At 36.4% G+C, this 21,715-nt stretch overlaps 1 protein-coding gene across 1 annotated transcript; it reads left to right on the top strand.

Annotated features, from left to right (window-relative positions):
- Positions 1 to 3,449: 3,449 nt before the first annotated feature.
- LOC129742431 (uncharacterized protein K02A2.6-like) lies at positions 3,450 to 20,669 on the top strand. Its single transcript, XM_055734329.1, has 4 exons — positions 3,450 to 4,635; positions 4,750 to 6,129; positions 6,205 to 6,602; positions 20,523 to 20,669. Exons 1-4 carry the CDS (start codon positions 3,450 to 3,452, stop codon positions 20,667 to 20,669), a joined length of 3,111 nt encoding a protein of 1,036 aa, XP_055590304.1.
- Positions 20,670 to 21,715: the final 1,046 nt, after the last annotated feature.

Raw genomic sequence — 21,715 nt, 5'->3', positions numbered from 1 at the left:
AACGGCGCCGGCCACGTCCTTACGGTTCATCGGGGAAAGGGAAGGATTGTTAGTTCGACTTCCGTTGCTACTAGAGACCGAATACACCTCTAAATCTCCACGGTCGTCACAGGAAGGGTGGTTTGTTAGTGGGGAAGGTAAATAAGATCTGGATTCCCCTTGGGAAGGGATGTGATCAAAGCAAAGTTAAATATTTAATGATCGTAACGTCACACACTATCGAGTACATCGCGTTTTTATTTAGAGCAAATACGTCCTAACGTGGCATTGTTATACACGTACAATGTACTTATATCACCGGTGCGACTCACCAATTATACCGCGTGCTTATAACGAGAAGAGCAAAACGCCCTAACTTCAAAACTTTATGACGAGTTTAAAAAGTTTCAAAGAAATTCATTTATTCAAAGTTAAACCCTTTCCATTCAACATACTAAAAAGGAAAACAATTTGATAATATAAAAACTTCTACATTTTTGTCCCTAGGTTTCTAAAAACATGAAACTTAAAATTGATTTCAGTCTATAACTTAAATAGAAACAAAAACTTTCAAGATAACAATGCAAAACAAGCTACAGCAAGACTAAAACTGAATTATATATCGCTATTTAAAAAAACAGAACAAAAATCTGTAAAAATATTATGAAAACATTTGTCGTTCCATTTTCACGAGATGAAAATTGTTTTTGTTTCAATAAAATATCAATAAAAGTTTCAAATTTAACGGATCTCAGTTCTGTCTAATTTCAACACTTGTTGGAAATTCTATGTCTCAATCGGTAAAATATTCAGTCACATGCTAAGTTAAAATTAAAATCATTCTACAATATTTTTATGTCTTCAAGTATTTCAATTGTAGCCGTACCAATAAAAACTTTTAATTTCCTATTATCTGTTTTTTTTTCAACCCTTTTCGTACCTTTGCGTTTCGAATAAAATCTCTGAATTGACGTTTTACATATTATCTTTTAATATTGGAAAGACTTGATATCTGGCATTCCCTCATTCAAGTGAATGCATCGATGTAACCGCAACTCACTTGTTCATCGATTTTACACAAGCTTCATATGAGCTTTTCGTTAAAAAAAAAAAGCTCATCGAGAAACGAACCATGTTACTGTTTTCAATTGAGTGATTTGTATTGAACATCTGATGCCGATTTCGTAATTATTATTTTAACTATCGAAAATGAATATAACAATATAATATACTTATCTTAGAATTGTGCATGTAGGTACTTTCACGGTGTAGAAAACAGGCTTTTTAGAATATTGATAAACATATCGATAATTCGAACAACGATCGACAATTGCTGAGCTTTTAGGAATAGCCCATACGCGAGCACCACCTATTATAAAAATTTATAAGCTTTGAAAAAAGCTCTCTTCAATGGCGTCATCGATTAACCAGTTTTAAGAACGCCGCACAAAATTCAACTTTATGCTCTATTTGAAGCAAAAATTAAGTCGCAATTGCATGCATTTCAAGGACACTAATATCACACATTGAATTGTTAGAAACAAACACTTTTTATCACTATTTTCACACGAATTTTTCATGAAATTATCAGCCGATATAAAACCGTGACTGCAGTCAAGCAGTGCTCCCAAGAACCCCCCAATAATCGATCATGAATGGTAAATAAAAAAAAACTCCTCGACCAGGAATTGAACTCGAGCCTACTGATTACCCATCCGATATCTAACCAACAGGCCAAATCGTCAGATGTAGCTGTAGCTCTATCATTCAGTTGAATACATCAAGTTGAATTCGCTGCTATTTAGATGCTACGGCAGAAAACGCTCATCGTGCCCTGATTAATTATGCTCTGTTCGCCCCGAGTCACAAATTAAAGTAAAAACGCGTTTTAAAATTGATTTAAGTGAAAAAATTAAAAAAAATTAATGATGGTGAAAATTGAGGAACAATCTGTATATCATGTTGCATTGCGTACATTACAGATTAAGATGATTCAAAGAAGTGCATGAAAATTATAATATTTTCGTAACTTGAGAACCTAGGTGTTTTTGTTTAAATATTTCTGTAAAGATGATAGGAAGATTCAATCAAAAGCGACCATCTTTTTTCAGGGCGGAGTTGAAAAGAAGATTTTTTTTTTCGGCATAAACTGAATATTTATCTAACAAATGAAGCCAAATGAGCCATCCCCACTTTAGAAGAGGGAGAGGGTGAATGATCCATACGAAGAAAACATACATTTTGGCATAGTTAAAGAACTCCCCCAATATTGGCATGATTTATCACAGTGATAGGTGAGTCATGTTATAATAAGACAATTTATTGTGCTGTCAGACCACTTCTTTTTATAAAAAAGGAAGGAAGGCTCCCATACGAATTCCCATAGAACTGAAACCATGAATTCGGAAAACATACAAGTTTAATCAGATGATTTTGTGGATGCTCCAATACAAAACCAAGATCAGATTTTACATAAATAAAAAAAATCAAGTGTTTTGCACCAAACTGATCATGTTTGTATTGATAGATAAGTTTAGATAAGATATGGTTTTGTTGATTGATCTTTCCATGTTTGTAAAGAGGATTTTCATAGTAAATGTTGGGATACCACGAAAGGCTTTAATCTGCAGCTGAGTGACAGGAGCCTTTTTATGACAGATGGACCGAGGAACACAGGAAGTGGTCAGGTGTGGAGAGACCTACAAAAAAAGCGCGCGCTTATCGGTTAGCGGCTAGTAAACGAGATCGCAATAAACTCGAATTATAAGTAGTTATAGTAATCGCTGATATTAATTTTTTAACTCCGAAACATCGTAACATTTTGGCGACGAGGATTCCGGTTGCGTGTGTTTCTTAAAACGTTCGTTTAAGTAATTGGAGTTTCTAGAACAACGATGGCTACCAATCATCCACCAAGCGATCAACTACTTATGAGTATTCTGCAAGGCCAGCAGAAACTTCTCGAAGAGTTAGTGAAAAATTCAGTGGCACAAAAAACGAATGCTAATGAGTTTGTTTTGGAATCGTTATCCAACACTATGTCCGAATTTGTGTACGATCCCGAAAACGAAGTTACTTTCCTAACTTGGTATAGCCGTTATGAAGATTTGTTCAGCAAGGATGCGTCAGCACTGGACGACGCGAGCAAAGTTAGGTTATTGCTAAGGAAGTTCTCCCCTGTGTCACATCAACGTTATGTTGATTTCATACTTCCAAAAACTCCAAAGGATTTAAATTTTGAAGAAACGATTGCAAAACTCCAAGTTGTTTTCGGCGAAGGCACATCGATGTTTCGAAAACGTTATCGTTGTCTCCAAACGGTAAAATCCAGCCACGAAGATTATATAAGCTATTCTGCGGCAGTTAACCGGCGCTGTGAAGAGTTTAATGTTGGCAGAACAACCGTTGATCAATTTAAGTGCCTAGTGTTCGTATGCGGCTTGCAATCGCCAGATGAAGCGGAAATAAGAATGCGTCTTATAAATCGACTAGAAACCGAACCAGATACCATGACCCTGGCTCTACTGGCGGATGAATGTAACAGGTTAGTGAATTTGCGGAAAGACACATCTATGGTCGAGCAACAAGAAGTGAATTCTGTGCATAAGGCAGCTGCACACACTGATACACGAGCAACATCAACGAATCTACCGAAAGCTCCATGTTGGTTGTGTGGCGGAGTTCATTTCGTTCGTGAATGTGAGTACGCAAACCATCGCTGTGCGGAATGTCAACAAGTCGGGCATAAAGAAGGTTATTGTGGCTGTATTCGTCCATCCAGGAATATACCATACAAACAAAATCGTTCAGGTGGTGGTCGAGGAGATGGTAATAATTGGCACCGATACAAATCTCGATCACTGGTGTGTAATCAAGTACTGAATGTTGCGTCGAGGAAATATGTTGTAGTGTTGCTAAACGGTGTCAAAACAGATCTACAGATTGATACTGCGTCTGATATCACAGTGATTTCTGAAAAGCGCTGGGCTATTATTGGTAAACCTGTCACCACAACTACATCAGCAAGAGCGCTAACAGCATCTGGGTCCAACTTACAACTATCATCGCAGTTTCAAGCAACTTTGACGTTAGCAGGAAAATCAAAACAAGGTACTGTTTACGTTACCAAATCCAATCTCAACATTCTGGGAATCGATTGGATCGAACGGTTTGGCATTTGGGACGTTCCCATTAGCAGCATTTGTCGGAAACTGCAACTATCCGACGATAATCAAATCAGGACACTAAAATCCAGATACTCGGATGTGTTTTCTAATGAGCCAAGTGTATGTGCCAAAGTTGAAGTTAACCTAACAGTGAAAGAAGGCGCCGTTCCTGTTTTCCGACCAAAGCGACCAGTTTCTTTTGGTTCTCTAAACCTAGTTGAGCAGGAGTTGGACAGGCTCGAAAGACGTGGTGTTATCACCCCTGTCTCGTATTCCGATTGGGCAGCCCCTATCGTGGTTGTTAAAAAGTCGGATAAGACGGTGCGAATATGTGGAGACTATTCGACTGGCTTGAATGCAGTGTTAACGCCTCACAAATACCCACTTCCAACTCCAGACGAAATATTCGCAACTTTAACCGGTGGAATTATGTTCAGCATTTTGGATCTGCGTGACGGTTATTTGCTGATGAACGTTTCGGAAGAGTCCCGTAAGTACCTGACTATAAATACACACAAGGGTCTCTATCAATACAACCGCCTTTCACCGGGGCTACGTTCCGCACCTGGAGCATTCCAGCAAGTAATAGACACCATTCTTGCAGGAATTCCTGGCGTCAAACCGTACATAGACGATGTCATTATCACCGGTTGTACGAAAGCAGAGCATGATGATCGTCTAGAACAGGTGCTGAAGAAATTTCGAGAGTTCGGATTACGGTTGAAGGAAGAGAAATGCCAGTTCTTTGCGGAGTCAGTAAAATACTTAGGCCACATCATTGATCGTACGGGAATACGTCCAGATCCGGAAAAAGCACTGGCCATTTCTAACATGCCAGCACCCACCGATGTTGCAACATTACGGTCATTTTTGGGTGCTGTAAATTATTATGGGAAATTTATCCCGCACATGCGTAATTTGCGGTATCCCTTGGACAATCTATTGAAATCATCGAATACGCATTTTGAATGGACTGAACAATGCCAGAAAAGTTTCGACTCCTTCAAGACGATTTTGTTATCAGATTTGGCACTGACACACTACGATCCACATTTGCCAGTCATCGTTTCTGCTGATGCATCTAACTTTGGCATCGGTGCCTGCATCCAACACGTTTTTCCGGATGGTACTAGGAAGGCGATTTACCATGTATCTCGTGCGCTATCATCAGCAGAACAAAATTACGGACAAATAGAAAAAGAAGGTCTTGCTCTGATTTTTGCTGTTACCCGTTTTCACCGTTTTATCTATGGACGCCATTTTAAGCTGGAAACGGATCACAAGCCTTTACTTTCTATTTTCGGATCTAAGAAAGGTGTACCAGTTTATGCTGCGAATCGACTACAGAGATGGGCAGTAACACTCTTAGCGTACGACTTTGAAATCCTTTATGTGCGAACCACTGACTTCGGGAATGCAGATCTATTGTCTAGACTGATCAATCGGTGTGCAAAGCCAGACGATGATATTGTTATAGCAGCCGTATCAGTTGACGCAGATTTAAAAGAGGTACTTCATGTTGCTATAAATTCTTTAAATATACCTCTCAGTTTTAGAATGATTCGCTCTGCTTTCAACGAAGATGATGAGCTTTCGAAGGTTGTCAACTTTCTTCAGAATGGTTGGCCGGTATCAACTAACAAGCTTCAAGGAGAAACGAAGAAATTCTACGAAATAAGGGACTCTCTATCCATCACTGAGGGTTGCCTTATGTTTGGAGATCGTCTCGTCATACCACGCTGTTATCGCACGAAGGTCTTAAAACAATTGCACACTGCTCATCCAGGCATAGAGCGTATGAAAGCTTTGGCAAGAAGCTACATCTATTGGCCACGGCTAGATTCTGATATTCAAGAGTGGGTACGCGGATGTGGACAGTGCGCCATATCTTTGAAAGCTCCAGCTCGAGCAATTCCGCAGGCATGGCCTGAAACAACTAGGCCCTTCCAAAGAGTGCATATTGACTATGCAGGGCCGCATTACGGTTGGTATTTTTTGATAATTGTAGACGCTTTCACCAAATGGCCCGAAATAATTTCATCCAAAACTTGTACTTCAGCCACTACAATTAAAATGCTTCGAGATGTTTTCTGTCGTTTCGGAATGCCGGAAACGTTAGTCAGTGATAATGGTCGACAGTTCACTGCGGATATTTTCCTCGAATTTTGTACCCAGAACGGCATTGAGCACATACGTAGTCCACCTTACCACCCGCAGTCTAACGGGCAGGCTGAGAGATTTGTGGACACGTTTAAACGATCGCTGGCCAAAATTTATCATCCCGAAGGAGACTTGCAATCTGCTTTAGACACATTTTTGTTAAACTACAGAATAACTCCGAACCGTAATGCGAGTGAAGGAAAATCACCATCTGAACTTTTATTTGGACGTCGTATACGTTCACATTTAGATCTTTTGCTACCACCAAAGGACACCACCAAATATGAGGTTCCGGATGTAGATGGAATACGACGTTTTGAGATTGGCGATGCAGTGTATGTTCAGCAGCATCAGGGTTCAACAAAACGCACTCTTTTAGACGCGCGCGGCACACGCAAACCATTCCTCTCGAGCGAAACACTTCTTCGTTTGCGTTCTGTCCGTTGACGCGCTCTCGCTCGAAACAAAAACACGGTAGCTCAATCTTTTCCCCTCGTTCTCGTCGACGAGATGCACTAACCGAAATCTGCGCGAGCGGCCGAGTCAAACAGGCACGGCTAGCTCTCGCGCGTCCTAATCGAGCGGCGGGTGAGGCCTCTCTTTTGGCTCAAAGAACAGCACGCAGCGGCCCACAATGCAGCGCGCGGCGGCTCTCCGAATGGTCCGAGGCGGCCCTCTTTTCTTCACCGGGCGGCGCGCACGGGCTCGAGTGAGGGCCTTGTGTTTCGTTCGTGTTTCTGTTTGCAGTGCCGATTGAGAAATCAGTGTGTAAGATTTTATCAACAGGATAGTTGAAACATATGTAGGCGCGCAATGGGATCTGGCGGAGGGTTATGAGAATTGATGTAGGTGGTTAACGTTGCCCATTATTAACAGTTACCAGCACTAGTAACTATGAAAAATTTACCATGCAATAGTAAAATTTCGCGAAAAATGCCAAATCAAAAAGCTTTACACAAGGATTGTTAAAATGCATGTTGAAAATATTCTAGCCACTAGTAATAGTTACCAGCACTAGTAACTATGAAAAATTTACCATGAACTAGTAAAAATTCTCGAAAAATGCCAGATGAAAAAGCTTTACGCAAGAATCGGTAAAACGAATGTTAAAAATGTTTTAGCCACTAGTAATAGTTACCAGCACTAGTAACTATGAAAAATTTACCATGAAATAGTAAAATTTCGCGAAAAACGCCAAATGAAAGAGCTTTACACAAGGATTGTTAAAATGAATGTTAAAAATGTTTTGGCCACTGGTAATAGTTACCAGCACTAGTAACTATGAACAATTTACCATGAAATAGTAAAATTTCGCGAAAAACGCCAAATGAAAGAGCTTTACACAAGGATTGTTAAAATGAATGTTAAAAATGTTTTAGCCACTGGTAATAGTTACCAGCACTAGTAACTATGACAAATTTACCATGAAATAGTAAAATTTCGCGAAAAACGCCAAATGAAAGAGCTTTACACAAGGATTGTTAAAATGAATGTTAAAAATGTTCTAGCCACTAGTAATAGTTACCAGCACTAGTAACTATGAAAAATTTACCATGAAATAGTAAAATTTCGCGAAAAACGCCAAATGAAAAAGCATTACACAAGGATTGTTAAAATGAATGTTAAATATATTCTAGCCACTAGTAATAGTTACCAGCACTAGTAACTATGAAAAATTTACCATGCAATAGTAAAATTTCGCGAAAAACGCCAAATGAAAGAGCTTTACACAAGGATTGTTAAAATGAATGTTAAAAATGTTTTAGCCACTGGTAATAGTTACCAGCACTAGTAACTATGAACAATTTACCATGAAATAGTAAAATTTCGCGAAAAACGCCAAATGAAAGAGCTTTACACAAGGATTGTTAAAATGAATGTTAAAAATGTTTTAGCCACTGGTAATAGTTACCAGCACTAGTAACTATGAACAATTTACCATGAAATAGTAAAATTTCGCGAAAAACGCCAAATGAAAGAGCTTTACACAAGGATTGTTAAAATGAATGTTAAAAATGTTTTAGCCACTGGTAATAGTTACCAGCACTAGTAACTATGAACAATTTACCATGAAATAGTAAAATTTCGCGAAAAACGCCAAATGAAAGAGCTTTACACAAGGATTGTTAAAATGAATGTTAAAAATGTTTTAGCCACTGGAAATAGTTACCAGCACTAGTAACTATTACAAATTTACCATGAAATAGTAAAATTTCGCGAAAAACGCCAAATGAAAGAGCTTTACACAAGGATTGTTAAAATGAATGTTAAAAATGTTTTAGCCACTGGTAATAGTTACCAGCACTAGTAACTATGACAAATTTACCATGAAATAGTAAAATTTCGCGAAAAACGCCAAATGAAAGAGCTTTACACAAGGATTGTTAAAATGAATGTTAAAAATGTTCTAGCCACTAGTAATAGTTACCAGCACTAGTAACTATGAAAAATTTACCATGAAATAGTAAAATTTCGCGAAAAACGCCAAATGAAAGAACTTTACACAAGGATTGTTAAAATGAATGTTAAAAATGTTTTAGCCACTGGTAATAGTTACCAGCACTAGTAACTATGAAAAATTTACCATGAAATAGTAAAATTTCGCGAAAAACGCCAAATGAAAGAGCTTTACACAAGGATTGTTAAAATGAATGTTAAAAATGTTTTGGCCACTGGTAATAGTTACCAGCACTAGTAACTATGAACAATTTACCATGAAATAGTAAAATTTCGCGAAAAACGCCAAATGAAAGAGCTTTACACAAGGATTGTTAAAATGAATGTTAAAAATGTTTTAGCCACTGGTAATAGTTACCAGCACTAGTAACTATGACAAATTTACCATGAAATAGTAAAATTTCGCGAAAAACGCCAAATGAAAGAGCTTTACACAAGGATTGTTAAAATGAATGTTAAAAATGTTCTAGCCACTAGTAATAGTTACCAGCACTAGTAACTATGAAAAATTTACCATGAAATAGTAAAATTTCGCGAAAAACGCCAAATGAAAAAGCATTACACAAGGATTGTTAAAATGAATGTTAAATATATTCTAGCCACTAGTAATAGTTACCAGCACTAGTAACTATGAAAAATTTACCATGCAATAGTAAAATTTCGCGAAAAACGCCAAATGAAAGAGCTTTACACAAGGATTGTTAAAATGAATGTTAAAAATGTTTTAGCCACTGGTAATAGTTACCAGCACTAGTAACTATGAACAATTTACCATGAAATAGTAAAATTTCGCGAAAAACGCCAAATGAAAGAGCTTTACACAAGGATTGTTAAAATGAATGTTAAAAATGTTTTAGCCACTGGTAATAGTTACCAGCACTAGTAACTATGAACAATTTACCATGAAATAGTAAAATTTCGCGAAAAACGCCAAATGAAAGAGCTTTACACAAGGATTGTTAAAATGAATGTTAAAAATGTTTTAGCCACTGGTAATAGTTACCAGCACTAGTAACTATGAACAATTTACCATGAAATAGTAAAATTTCGCGAAAAACGCCAAATGAAAGAGCTTTACACAAGGATTGTTAAAATGAATGTTAAAAATGTTTTAGCCACTGGAAATAGTTACCAGCACTAGTAACTATTACAAATTTACCATGAAATAGTAAAATTTCGCGAAAAACGCCAAATGAAAGAGCTTTACACAAGGATTGTTAAAATGAATGTTAAAAATGTTTTAGCCACTGGTAATAGTTACCAGCACTAGTAACTATGACAAATTTACCATGAAATAGTAAAATTTCGCGAAAAACGCCAAATGAAAGAGCTTTACACAAGGATTGTTAAAATGAATGTTAAAAATGTTCTAGCCACTAGTAATAGTTACCAGCACTAGTAACTATGAAAAATTTACCATGAAATAGTAAAATTTCGCGAAAAACGCCAAATGAAAGAACTTTACACAAGGATTGTTAAAATGAATGTTAAAAATGTTTTAGCCACTGGTAATAGTTACCAGCACTAGTAACTATGAAAAATTTACCATGAAATAGTAAAATTTCGCGAAAAACGCCAAATGAAAGAGCTTTACACAAGGATTGTTAAAATGAATGTTAAATATATTCTAGCCACTAGTAATAGTTACCAGCACTAGTAACTATGAAAAATTTACCATGAAATAGTAAAATTTCGCGAAAAACGCCAAATGAAAGAGCTTTACACAAGGATTGTTAAAATGAATGTTAAAAATGTTTTAGCCACTGGTAATAGTTACCAGCACTAGTAACTATGAACAATTTACCATGAAATAGTAAAATTTCGCGAAAAACGCCAAATCAAAGAGCTTTACACAAGGATTGTTAAAATGAATGTTAAAAATGTTTTAGCCACTGGTAATAGTTACCAGCACTAGTAACTATGACAAATTTACCATGCAATAGTAAAATTTCGCGAAAAACGCCAAATGAAAGGGCCTTACACAAGGATTGTTAAAATAAATGTTGAAAATATCCTAGCCACTAGTAATAGTTACCAGCACTAGTAACTATGAAAAATTTACCATGAAATAGTAAAATTTCGCGAAAAACGCCAAATGAAAGAGCTTTACACAAGGATTGTAAAAATGAATGTTAAATATATTCTAGCCACTAGTAATAGTTACCAGCACTAGTAACTATGAACAATTTACCATGAAATAGTAAAATTTCGCGAAAAACGCCAAATGAAAGAGCTTTACACAAGGATTGTTAAAATGAATGTTAAATATATTCTAGCCACTAGTAATAGTTACCAGCACTAGTAACTATGAAAAATTTACCATGCAATAGTAAAATTTCGCGAAAAACGCCAAATGAAAGAGCTTTACACAAGGATTGTTAAAATGAATGTTAAAAATGTTTTAGCCACTAGTAATAGTTACCAGCACTAGTAACTATGAAAAATTTACCATGAAATAGTAAAATTTCGCGAAAAACGAAAAAATATTGATCATATTCCGTGTCAACTTGTCTCCGGAAATATTAGAAAAAAATCTATTATTTGAAAATAACTATGACATCATCGAAGATCCGACATTTGACCCGGAATTCTAAAAAAACGAAAAAGCTTACACATATGTAGAACTAATAAAAATCTGTTTTCATTGAAAATTTGTTGACACTAACATGTAAACTGAGTTGAGTGTTGTGTGCATGCATTCTGTGACCATAATTGCATGTGTTTTCTAGCAGCTAGAATATTTCGACATTCATTTGAACAATCTTTAGAACCTTTGATTAAGCGTTTTTCGCGAAAAATCATTATAACATGGTAAATTTTTCATTGTTACTAGTGCTGGTAACTATAACTAGTTGCAGAGGTATTCCAACATTTATTTTAACATTCTACGCGTAAAGCTCTTTGATTTGGCATTTTTCGCGAAATTTTACTATTTCATGGTAAATTTTTCATAGTTACTAGTGCTGGTAAATATTACTAGTGGCTAAAACATTTTTAACATTCATTTTAACATTCTACGCGTAAAGCTCTTTGATGTGGCAATTTTCGCGAAATTTTACTATTGCATGGTAAATTTTTCATAGTTACTAGTGCTGGTAACTATTACTAGTGGCTAGAATATTTTTAACATTCATTTTAACAATCCTTGTGTAAAGCCCTTTCATTTGGCGTTTTTCGCGAAATTTTTTTATTTCATGGTAAATTTTTCATAGTTACTAGTGCTGGTAACTATTACTAGTGGCTAAAACATTTTTAAAATTCGTTTTAACAATCCTTGTGTAAAGCTCTTTGATTTGGCGTTTTTCGCGAAATTTTACTATTGCATGGTAAATTTTTCATAGTTACTAGTGCTGGTAACTATTACTAGTGGCTAGAATATTTTTAACATTCATTTTAACAATCCTTGTGTAAAGCCCTTTCATTTGGCGTTTTTCGCGAATTTTTTTTATTTCATGGTAAATTTTTCATAGTTACTAGTGCTGGTAACTATTACTAGTGGCTAAAACATTTTTAGCATTCGTTTTAACAATCCTTGTGTAAAGCTCTTTGATTTGGCGTTTTTCGCGAAATTTTACTATTGCATGGTAAATTTTTCATAGTTACTAGTGCTGGTAACTATTACTAGTGGCTAGAATATTTTTAACATTCATTTTAACAATCCTTGTGTAAAGCTCTTTCATTTGGCATTTTTCGCGAAATTTTACTATTGCATGGTAAATTTTTCATAGTTACTAGTGCTGGTAACTATTACTAGTGGCTAAAACATTTTTAACATTCATTTTAACATTCTACGCGTAAAGCTCTTTGATGTGGCATTTTTCGCGAAATTTTACTATTGCATGGTAAATTGTTCATAGTTACTAGTGCTGGTAACTATTACTAGTGGCTAAAACATTTTTAACATTCGTTTTAACAATCCTTGTGTAAAGCTCTTTGATTTGGCGTTTTTCGCGAAATTTTACTATTGCATGGTAAATTTTTCATAGTTACTAGTGCTGGTAACTATTACTAGTGGCTAGAATATATTTAACATTCATTTTAACAATCCTTGTGTAAAGCTCTTTGATTTGGCGTTTTTCGCGAAATTTTACTATTGCATGGTAAATTTTTCATAGTTACTAGTGCTGGTAACTATTACTAGTGGCTAGAATATTTTTAACATTCATTTTAACAATCCTTGTGTAAAGCTCTTTCATTTGGCGTTTTTCGCGAAATTTTACTATTGCATGGTTAACTTTTCATAGTTACTAGTGCTGGTAACTATTACTAGTGGCTAGAATATTTTTAACATTCATTTTAACAATCCTTGTGTAAAGCTCTTTCATTTGGCGTTTTTCGCGAAATTTTACTATTGCATGGTAAATTTTTCATAGTTACTAGTGCTGGTAACTATTACTAGTGGCTAGAATATTTTTAACATTCATTTTAACAATCCTTGTGTAAAGCTCTTTGATTTGGCGTTTTTCGCGAAATTTTACTATTGCATGGTAAATTTTTCATAGTTACTAGTGCTGGTAACTATTACTAGTGGCTAGAATATATTTAACATTCATTTTAACAATCCTTGTGTAAAGCTCTTTCATTTGGCGTTTTTCGCGAAATTTTACTATTTCATGGTAAATTTTTCATAGTTACTAGTGCTGGTAAATATTACTAGTGGCTAAAACATTTTTAACATTCATTTTAACATTCTACGCGTAAAGCTCTTTGATGTGGCAATTTTCGCGAAATTTTACTATTGCATGGTAAATTTTTCATAGTTACTAGTGCTGGTAACTATTACTAGTGGCTAGAATATTTTTAACATTCATTTTAACAATCCTTGTGTAAAGCCCTTTCATTTGGCGTTTTTCGCGAAATTTTTTTATTTCATGGTAAATTTTTCATAGTTACTAGTGCTGGTAACTATTACTAGTGGCTAAAACATTTTTAACATTCGTTTTAACAATCCTTGTGTAAAGCTCTTTGATTTGGCGTTTTTCGCGAAATTTTACTATTGCATGGTAAATTTTTCATAGTTACTAGTGCTGGTAACTATTACTAGTGGCTAGAATATTTTTAACATTCATTTTAACAATCCTTGTGTAAAGCTCTTTCATTTGGCATTTTTCGCGAAATTTTACTATTGCATGGTAAATTTTTCATAGTTACTAGTGCTGGTAACTATTACTAGTGGCTAAAACATTTTTAACATTCGTTTTAACAATCCTTGTGTAAAGCTCTTTGATTTGGCGTTTTTCGCGAAATTTTACTATTGCATGGTAAATTTTTCATAGTTACTAGTGCTGGTAACTATTACTAGTGGCTAGAATATTTTTAACATTCATTTTAACAATCCTTGTGTAAAGCTCTTTCATTTGGCGTTTTTCGCGAAATTTTACTATTTCATGGTAAATTTTTCATAGTTACTAGTGCTGGTAAATATTACTAGTGGCTAAAACATTTTTAACATTCATTTTAACATTCTACGCGTAAAGCTCTTTGATGTGGCAATTTTCGCGAAATTTTACTATTGCATGGTAAATTTTTCATAGTTACTAGTGCTGGTAACTATTACTAGTGGCTAGAATATTTTTAACATTCATTTTAACAATCCTTGTGTAAAGCCCTTTCATTTGGCGTTTTTCGCGAAATTTTTTTATTTCATGGTAAATTTTTCATAGTTACTAGTGCTGGTAACTATTACTAGTGGCTAAAACATTTTTAACATTCGTTTTAACAATCCTTGTGTAAAGCTCTTTGATTTGGCGTTTTTCGCGAAATTTTACTATTGCATGGTAAATTTTTCATAGTTACTAGTGCTGGTAACTATTACTAGTGGCTAGAATATTTTTAACATTCATTTTAACAATCCTTGTGTAAAGCTCTTTCATTTGGCATTTTTCGCGAAATTTTACTATTGCATGGTAAATTTTTCATAGTTACTAGTGCTGGTAACTATTACTAGTGGCTAAAACATTTTTAACATTCGTTTTAACAATCCTTGTGTAAAGCTCTTTGATTTGGCGTTTTTCGCGAAATTTTACTATTGCATGGTAAATTTTTCATAGTTACTAGTGCTGGTAACTATTACTAGTGGCTAGAATATTTTTAACATTCATTTTAACAATCCTTGTGTAAAGCTCTTTCATTTGGCATTTTTCGCGAAATTTTACTATTGCATGGTAAATTGTTCATAGTTACTAGTGCTGGTAACTATTACTAGTGGCTAAAACATTTTTAACATTCATTTTAACAATCCTTGTGTAAGGCCCTTTCATTTGGCGTTTTTCGCGAAATTTTTTTATTTCATGGTAAATTTTTCATAGTTACTAGTGCTGGTAACTATTACTAGTGGCTAAAACATTTTTAACATTCGTTTTAACAATCCTTGTGTAAAGCTCTTTGATTTGGCGTTTTTCGCGAAATTTTACTATTGCATGGTAAATTTTTCATAGTTACTAGTGCTGGTAACTATTACTAGTGGCTAAAACATTTTTAACATTCATTTTAACATTCTACGCGTAAAGCTCTTTCATTTGGCGTTTTTCGCGAAATTTTTTTATTTCATGGTAAATTTTTCATAGTTACTAGTGCTGGTAACTATTACTAGTGGCTAGAATATTTTTAACATTCATTTTAACAATCCTTGTGTAAAGCTCTTTGATTTGGCGTTTTTCGCGAAATTTTACTATTGCATGGTAAATTTTTCATAGTTACTAGTGCTAGTTACTATTACTAGTATGTATTTTAAAACTTCTAACATTGATTATTATAACCCTCCTCCCAAGGCTATTGCGTGCTTCTATCTGTTTTACCATATCTATTGATTTAATTATTCGCACAGATTATGCCGTCGGCCCTCAATAACGAAAACACGGCGAACACTCCGTGTGCTAAAGAGAGCCGCGCGCGTCGTCCGGTGAGCCGCCGTGTCCTCTCGGTAGATGCTCGGTGTTCCTACACGCACGCGGCAGAAAAACGCAAACGCAGTTTCCGAACCGCTCGCGCTCTCGAATAGGCGCGCGCGAATTCGCTCTGCTCAAAAATTTTCAATCTGCGTTTTGGTCACAAATTTCTCGAGAGAATTTCGAGCAATCAAATGTGCCCGTGAACCGAGAACGAAAGAGCTGCGTTTTATTTGCTCTTTCTCAATCGACGCACTCCTGCGTGTTGAACCCTGAGCAGCATGTGCGAGGATCATCGAAGTGGCGCTCGGGGGAAGTGGTTGAATGTCGCGGGAACGTGATGTATATGGTGAAGTTGGACAACGGGCGAATTGTATCAGCACACATAAACCAAATGATACGTCGCTATAGTGAAGCACCGAATGATCATCCGCAACTTCCTTTGGATATATTGATCGACAGTTTTGACATGCAGCCAACGAGAAAAATTGCCACATCAAAGATGCCAACAGCAGAAGCGAGTGAAGCTGTGGTTCCATTGAGGAGATCTGCTAGAACACGAACCATTCCCATTCGATACAGAGACTATCATCTTTATTGAGAGGGAGATGTTGGGATACCACGAAAGGCTTTAATCTGCAGCTGAGTGACAGGAGCCTTTTTATGACAGATGGACCGAGGAACACAGGAAGTGGTCAGGTGTGGAGAGACCTACAAAAAAAGCGCGCGCTTATCGGTTAGCGGCTAGTAAACGAGATCGCAATAAACTCGAATTATAAGTAGTTATAGTAATCGCTGATATTAATTTTTTAACTCCGAAACATCGTAACAGTAAATTTTCTCGATATGTTACTATAAAGGACATCACTTTTCAACGATAAGGCCGATAAATTAAGTAGAACAGCCTTCGAATAAAATAATGTCGGGCATTCAATCAACCTCGATGCAGTGTTCCGAAAATCACTCGGAAGAAACGCTCATGATAGGTTTCTAGTTGGAAAAATTCAAAGCCGAATGCTGCTGCCTGTAGTTCCCTAGAGAGTCGGCAGAGTGACAATGCGAAGTCAATGTAAACGAGATTCAAAAGTGAGAGTGGATTCGCATAAAGTCTATCTCTCAAGCTCACTACCTGATGTATCAGAAGTGATTGAGACACTTACTGATACAAGATCCAATTCGAAAATCCACTCACTCACCCATTCAAATTCAATCATCGGTTAATACTGCCTGCGTACTTTCAGCCATAGCGGAAAATACATATGTAGATACACACTGCCTGTGTGTTTGAATGGCTATTTTGGTCCTCCCCAACAACAGCAACAACAAAGCACGATACATCAGGCAGACAGCATCCGATCATCGATCAGTAAATGAATGAGTGAGTGAGTGAGTGAGTGAGTGAGCAAGAAAAGTTATTGAGTGAAAAGCGAAACTGAAAATCAGGTAGCTTCTCGATCAGTTGAGAAGGAAACGTCTCTCTTTCAAATTTTATTTCTTTGATTCTCGGAGCAGCGCTGTCGAACACAATCTTTGCCCCGCTGGGAGATAAACCAACCGACAGTTTAGGTTTTGCTCTCGCTGTTGAAAGCGTTTCAGTGTCTCTCATGAGAATTGAGTGATTTTCGGAACACTGCCTCGATGATCCTGTGGGATAAATTAAGTGAAAATTTAGAATTTGTAGCTCCGATCATACAGAATTTTGACATACAATTTTTTACAGATTTTTCGTCAATCCGAGTTCTGTTAACATTCTTCTCATTTTTTTTCTTATAAAATATAACAAAAGAAACCTCAGTAGGCTTTGACATTTAAAGCCTCGTCCACACTCGGCAACTTGAACTGCAATTTGGGTTGCTGAGACTTGTTATGTTTACATCCTAGATATTCGATGTACTAGGCAAGAAAGAGCTAATTTTTGGTTTCGATTATAGTCGTTTTACCCTCTTTATGGCATTCGCGACTTTATCAACGTTGCAGTTGGCGGATCGTTATTGAAAAACTTCTCCGGTACAACTGTGTTCGATGTTTACTCTTGGGCTCGAACTCGCGGATATCGGCTCAGGAGACAACAGACTTGCCAACTGAGCTCTATCACAAGCCTTATAAAGAGCTAATAGTTTTCAAAGAAATATATCATTTCTTCGTTGGTTTTATCGATAACAAATGGATGCCAAACGACAACTTGAGGGTGTACGATTAGAGCAAGTTCACTGGTGTTGGGAAAAAGTGGTAGAAATTTTGGCAATTTGAAAATGTTACCATGCAAAAATGTTTTCAAGATCTTGGGGCGTTGTATTTTTTTACAACACTGTTTCTATTTCAGACGTATGTGATAGAAATATTGCTAATTTTGCATCACAGCATGCGAAAGTACAACACGTGTTGTAAAAAACTAGAAGGCCACAGATCTTGAAAATATTTTTGCATGGCAAAATTTTCAAAATGTGCCGTAAGTGTCAAAATTTCTACCACTTTTTCCCAACACCAGTGAACTTGCTCTTAGTGATTAGTAAATAGTCAAAACTTTAAAACAGATTAATAATGGATTGTTTGGTTTTGAGTTGAGTTTGGAAAAAATGTTCTCAACAAAAGCTCTTCTTCATTTCAAGTGCAGTGTGCTCATAATATGGAGAAATCGAAGCAACCCATCATTGTGACAGGACGAAAGTGACCAAATCGGCTCTATTTAATAGAAAAATATAATCATAATGCACGCCTCGGAACAATACATTTTACTATCTTGTGATACAATTTGGGCAAACCATCGAATTTGGCAGCCAAAAACAAACTACATATTTGAACTTTTTTTTTTCGTAGAAATCTCGGCATAGTGAGTTCGCAAATCTGTTCCACACTATCGTAGCCCGTACGTATCAACTTGTTTTGATCATGCGTTGAATTTATTTTTGGTCGGGCATTATTTTGATCCGATCAGTTAATTATATCTTCGATCGTGGCGGACCTTTTTACTCGACACATTTATTCAATTGGGAGAGTGAATCCACTCGCAAATGTTATCAAATGAGCACACGCAAACTGTCAAAAACTTACCGAGTAAGTTTTTTCTACGCACCCGAGAGTTTTTTGGAATTTTCTTTTGTTTGCATAGTTTTCGTTCCTTATTTTGTATGCAACTCAAAAGTTTTTTCCATTAAACTTTCAAATGAGTATTTTTGTAGTTGCCATTTTGTTTGTTCTAGACGCGTTGTTGTCGCGATTTTCACCGATTTGCGAAATATTTAAATCCGGAGCGAATTCCGGAAGGTTATATCCCCGTTGGAGTGTGGACTTTCCCTATGAGCGAGATCCGGCAAGTCAGCCCTGGTCGACTTAGGTTATTCCCGGTATTCCCCAGGGTATCAAGTAAGTAGTGAGGTGTCCGTAGGGTAATGCAGGATGTGCTGAACGTGTAGGAGAAACCAGACTATGATGTACCTACGTCTGATTCCCCACCGGATATTGGGTTGGTGCCGGAAGAACTGTGCACCCCGCTGCCGAATCAGGTAAACAATTACAAATTAAATTATTTCTATTTTATTTGATTTTTTTATTTGCCAGGTACTGCTGATTTTCTGAACAAATATTTCAAAGAACGGATTTGGAAGAGTATTCCTGTGTCCTCCAAGCGACCGAAGTACAAATCTAGCTGAAGCACCGGTCACGATATCACCAAAAATCATTAATGCCAACAGATTTCAGCGGAATTTGCCAAACAGTCCCCCACGGGCTAGTGCTCAGCGGTGCTCGCAACATCCGGCTGGAGCCAAGTGTGCTGTTACCACCAATGCAACCGTTGCCTTCGGGAAGATCGAATGAATAATCTGGTCCGAAAGCAATATTCATAATGAACCGGTAAATTAAAGCAGCTGATTAGGCAACAATGCCCTTTACATTTAGGCCAATTTCAGCATCCGGGATCTGCCGAATCAGCAGCGGCGCCTGGGTGAGGACATCGTTAAACAAATCCTTCAGAACCAGACTAAGGCCGGTGAAAAGTTCAAAGATTAACCGGAGCGGGTTGGAGTCGTGGTAGATGAATTGAAACAGTAAGTATTTAGCGGATTGGTTGGTTGTACAGTAATTGACACGTTTTTATTATTTTCAAGGTAACATCGACGTTTCACAAATTACTTTGGAAGAATTGGAATTGGAACAAAGCCGTAATCAAAAAATTGACTTAAGCTTCGAAAAGGAAAAAGAAGAATTAACCCAAAATTGGTTAACCTACTCCAATTCCCCTACCACCTCAGCCCATCATCGTGAAACAGACACCGTCATCGTCAATTTGGTGTCGATGCTTTAAGTGTGGGATGTTTTCCCTGATGGAGTTTACTTTATTGATAACGTTTATAATTTTCCTGGGAAGTGGATTACATCCGATGAGCGAAATACCCCGATCATTTTCAGGAGATGATCGTTCACATGCCCGTGTTTAGAGTTACGGAACCGTTACTACTACAAAATTAATGCCAGGAGTTCCGATGGATAAACGCTTCGTCTTAAGGTAATAAATCAATTTAGACCTAATAACTAATATTAATTTATTAACTCACATTTTCAGGCAAGAGCATCGAAATTATATCCCTCGGGCGGTGATGAAGTTGTGTCTGAGTAAGCTGTTCACGTTATGTTGCATGCGAACGGATCCCAACTGATCCAACTTTCTGTACGATGCTAACACCAGGCAAATTATGTTGATCGATTGGGGGTGAGGGTGAGTCAATTTCATTTTATTTGTTTACGTTTTAAAGTTAGAAAATGTAATCATACCAAAATCAATCAAGACTCACAAACCCCATTCTAAATTATGTTCATAATGAAAAAATCCTTTAAAAGCACAGATAATAAATTAAGTTTTGTAATCCGTTTTCAGGTAATCGAAGCCGCCACCCGAAAGGATCAGCAGCAAACTCTGGAGCTATCCCGAAAGGTTGGATTCCTAACCGGATACGAATCGCCAGCCATGGAAAGTACCCTTAAGAAAATAGCGGCTTTCGTTCCGGTAATGATAGTCGAATAGTTCCCTATGGGATAGTACTCTGCGGTGCTCGCAACGTCCGAATGAAGCCAAGTCTGCTGGAGTCGCTGCCACCAGTTCCGCCGTTGCCCTCAAGAAAGTCGAGTGCATAATCTAGTCGGCAAGCAATACATTTAAAATAAACCCTTAAATAAAGAAATTAAAATAATAATACTTCTCTTTTTAATTTCTGATTTCAAAATCGCTAATTTAAACGATCCTATACGATTCTACGCACCGGCGAGAAAACATGGAAAAACTTTCTGTTGAGTAAAATGCACTAAACTGAACGCTGAGTTAAATACGCTAAACTTCAAGTTGAGTTAAATGCATTAAACATAACATTGAGTCCCTGCACTTTTTGTCCGAGATGCGTACAAAAAAGTGGCGGCTGAGTTTATTATTTTTACCGTGCAGGCGTTTGATGGCCATAAATCTTAAATTTGTGTTGAATATTGCAGATGTTGTATAATATCCAAATATTATGTTGAACCAATAAGAAAATAAAATTTGATACATAGTTTGCCTAAATACTAACTTACTAAGTTATACATGCCGAAAAATCGATTATCGCTTCATTAATCTCAGTAAAACATAAACCGAGATTAGGTACGTATACAGTACAGGTATATATATTTATTTTTATAATAAGAAAGGTTCTATGATAATAAAAAATGTTAAATTAATTTACAATGGTTCGCAAAAAGTCAACAAACATATTTTGCATAGAAACAAGAAGGTTTTTATTTTTAAAGATAACAAATTTTTGTTCGGATCCACACATCGTCGAGCAATTCCGATCGCGTAGCCGAATTCTTGGCGAAATATCAAAAGGACGATGTATCAGTTGGCCTGCGTGCGATTACATGTTGAAGCGATCATCAGCTGCTTGACTGTAACGCAACTATTTGAAAATAACTTTTACTTAACTATTGATAAAAATTGACTATTGCAAAGCATACAAAATTCTGACAGATAGATATTTTGGTAAAGGCCCTACAGTTTGATGGCATCCTGATGATAAAATTTTGATTTACGATAGAAAATTG

The sequence above is a fragment of the Uranotaenia lowii genome, chromosome 2, assembly GCF_029784155.1.
Source record: "Uranotaenia lowii strain MFRU-FL chromosome 2, ASM2978415v1, whole genome shotgun sequence".
NCBI lineage: Eukaryota > Metazoa > Arthropoda > Insecta > Diptera > Culicidae > Uranotaenia > Uranotaenia lowii.
This window is presented reverse-complemented; position numbering and strand designations above follow the sequence as displayed.